The sequence below is a fragment of the Panicum virgatum genome, chromosome 8K, assembly GCF_016808335.1.
Source record: "Panicum virgatum strain AP13 chromosome 8K, P.virgatum_v5, whole genome shotgun sequence".
Classification (NCBI taxonomy): domain Eukaryota; kingdom Viridiplantae; phylum Streptophyta; class Magnoliopsida; order Poales; family Poaceae; genus Panicum; species Panicum virgatum.
Window position 1 is genome coordinate 34,703,068 of NC_053143.1, and position 2,622 is coordinate 34,705,689.

Consider the following 2,622-nt stretch of genomic DNA (forward strand, 5'->3'; position numbering starts at 1 on the left):
CACGGTCGAAGCACCGCCGCCACTACACGGGCGGCACGGCTGGCCTCTCCCCTCCCCAGTACTGCTCCTGCTTCTGGCGCTGCTCCCCTCGCCAACACCCACTGCCACACACCCTTCTCTCCCCATGCCAACACGCGCAGGTCACACCTTCTCTTCACTGTCCCCATCTGGATCTGGCCTCCTCTGCTCCCCCTCTCCCCACTGCGAGCCGCTCACTCCTCCCCTCCTCGCATTTCTCGCCTGGGGAGGGCCGCACCGTCAGACGAGGTGAGGAGGGCATGTGCTCAAGGAGCGCAGCCTCCTCGCGCCGGTTGACTTGGTGGCAAGCAGAGCCTGTAATCAGAGCACAATAAGCATTTTCCATGCCTCGCCCCCGATCTGTCTGGTGCCTTGTACCGATGCCTACGGCTACTGGCATGTTTGGTTTGCCACGAACTATCGATTCGATCCTATTGATCCACCGCAACTTTGCATATTCGTTGCATTTTTGTCGGCGTGTGGGTGTTTGTGTATTGGTAGAGTCTGTTAGTAGTAGACTAGTGATGCAATCCTTAATCAGGTCTACTGTTCCCCGCGGATTTGTAATTTAAAGCCACAATAACTTGATGAGTTTTCGGGATTTGGGTTGGACTAGATGATGTAGGTTTTGTACTGGCACTCGCAAGCATCACTTACATTTTGTAATGTTAGCGCTGCTGGTTAGTAGTTAAGAGGGACATAGTTATTTCAGAACATAACGATTACTGTATTAGTTAGGGATGTTGCAAATTTATTCATGTGTATTTAAGTAGTTTGCAGCAGGTTGCCTCATAGTTCTAATGTTTTACATCTGCCCATTTTCCAGACTGAGAAGGCTTTCCTCAAGCAGCCTATTGCCTCTTCCATGCTTTCTATTCTTTGTGAGCTACATACATTTCTTAACCGAAATTTTCTGCTTAAATGTAGCACAAAGAAATCTGCCAAGGGTAAGAAGCCAGGCAAGGGAGGCAGCCGCCTCTGGAAGAGCATTGGCCTGGGCTTCAAGACCCCCAGGGAAGCAATTGAAGGTATAGTGAGTTCTCTCTATCTTCAAATTCCTTGTGTTTTTAAGGTGGCCATTGGAAGAATTGCAGCGCTATGTACTTAATTTGGTAGCATAGCTCCAATTTCATATGCTAATCTGGAAATCAACATTGGGTCATGATTCCAATTTCCAAGTTCCAAGTACTATAATGTACCTGAATAATTTATTGTTATCTGAGAGGCAGCCTCCGTAGTGTCCATCTGTTTTAAATGGTTTTCTATTGCCATCTAGCTCCAAATTTCGTTTGCTAATTTGGAAGACAATGAGCCCATGATACCCAGTACTATCAAGTGTTAACAGATGTTTAATTTCTATTCTCGTACAAGGACCTACATTGACAAGAAGTGCCCATTCACTGGAACTGTTTCCATCAGAGGCAGGATTATTGCTGGAACATGCCATAGTGCCAAGATGAACAGAACCATCATTGTTCGCAGGATCTACCTCCACTTCGTTAAGAAATATCAGAGGTAAGTGAACTGTTTGTGGAGCCTAGAGTCTGTTCTCTTCCAAGTGAAATTTGATGTTTTTTAAGAAATGATGTAACTGTACAGCTTGCAGGTACGAGAAGAGGCACTCCAACATTCCCGCTCTCATCTCCCCATGCTTCCATGTCAAGGAAGGTGACCATGTCATCATTGGCCAGTGCAGGTAATACTTATGTGATCTCAGAACTTGGTAGATCACCTTTGATGGCCATCTTGCTTGGTTTGTTTGAGCTTTATTAAGTGAGCTCTATTTTAGGGTTCCAACATTTACTGATGAAATACAACACCATTGCAATGTCTAGTTTTCCAGTCCACTCAATTGCTAAGGTAATATTGTTCATTGCTGAAGTGTTGTTTCTGAACTGTGAATAGGCCCCTGTCCAAAACCGTGAGGTTCAATGTTGTGAAAGTCATCCCAGCTGGATCCACTGGTGGCAGCGGCGGGAAGGCCTTCACCGCGGCTTGAGCTTTAGACTATGTTCCATGAGTAGTCTATAGAATGATGTCTTTTTGCTAAAAATTCCTGCTAGGCTGGTGTTTTCGACTATGGTTTGGTGATTGTTGGCTGTCTGAATGGAGTCTCGTCAACGGAACATTATTCGTATGAGGTTATATTTGGGCTGTAATTGCTTATTGTGCTTTGGGCTGAAACTTTTGTTTTGGTAAATGGGTTGTGTATAAAGCTGAATTTGGTTAGCTAATAATAGATGTTGGGTTGAAATCACGTCCACTTTGAATTGGGCCCATTCAAAAATGGGCTGAGGCTGACTTCACCTGCCACGTCACCAGTACTTCCACATCATTGCCATGTCAGCAATCATGTCATCGACGTCAATTACCATGTCATCAGCCACGTCATTGACGTGGCAGATAAATCCATGACGAATATTGTACTGTTTGTGATGTTTATTTTTGTCATAAAAAATGGGCTTGGGTTGGACTTTGGTGGCCCAAGGACATTCTATGACGGTTTCGAAACGTCATGGATCAAGCAATCCATGACGAAAATTTAAGGAACGTCACGAGGTGTAATCTATGACGCTCAATACATGACGCTATTTGAGATCATCA

The 2,622-nt window shown here is 45.1% G+C and overlaps 1 protein-coding gene across 1 annotated transcript; it reads left to right on the top strand.

Moving 5' to 3' along the window:
* The first annotated feature begins 401 nt into the window (after positions 1-401).
* On the top strand, positions 402-2,255 carry LOC120644489 (40S ribosomal protein S11-like). The gene is made up of 4 exons (XM_039921118.1): positions 402-1,046; positions 1,389-1,533; positions 1,625-1,714; positions 1,924-2,255. Exons 1-4 carry the CDS (start codon positions 884-886, stop codon positions 2,015-2,017), a joined length of 492 nt encoding a protein of 163 aa, XP_039777052.1. The 5' UTR covers positions 402-883; the 3' UTR covers positions 2,018-2,255.
* The last annotated feature ends 367 nt before the right edge of the window (positions 2,256-2,622 follow it).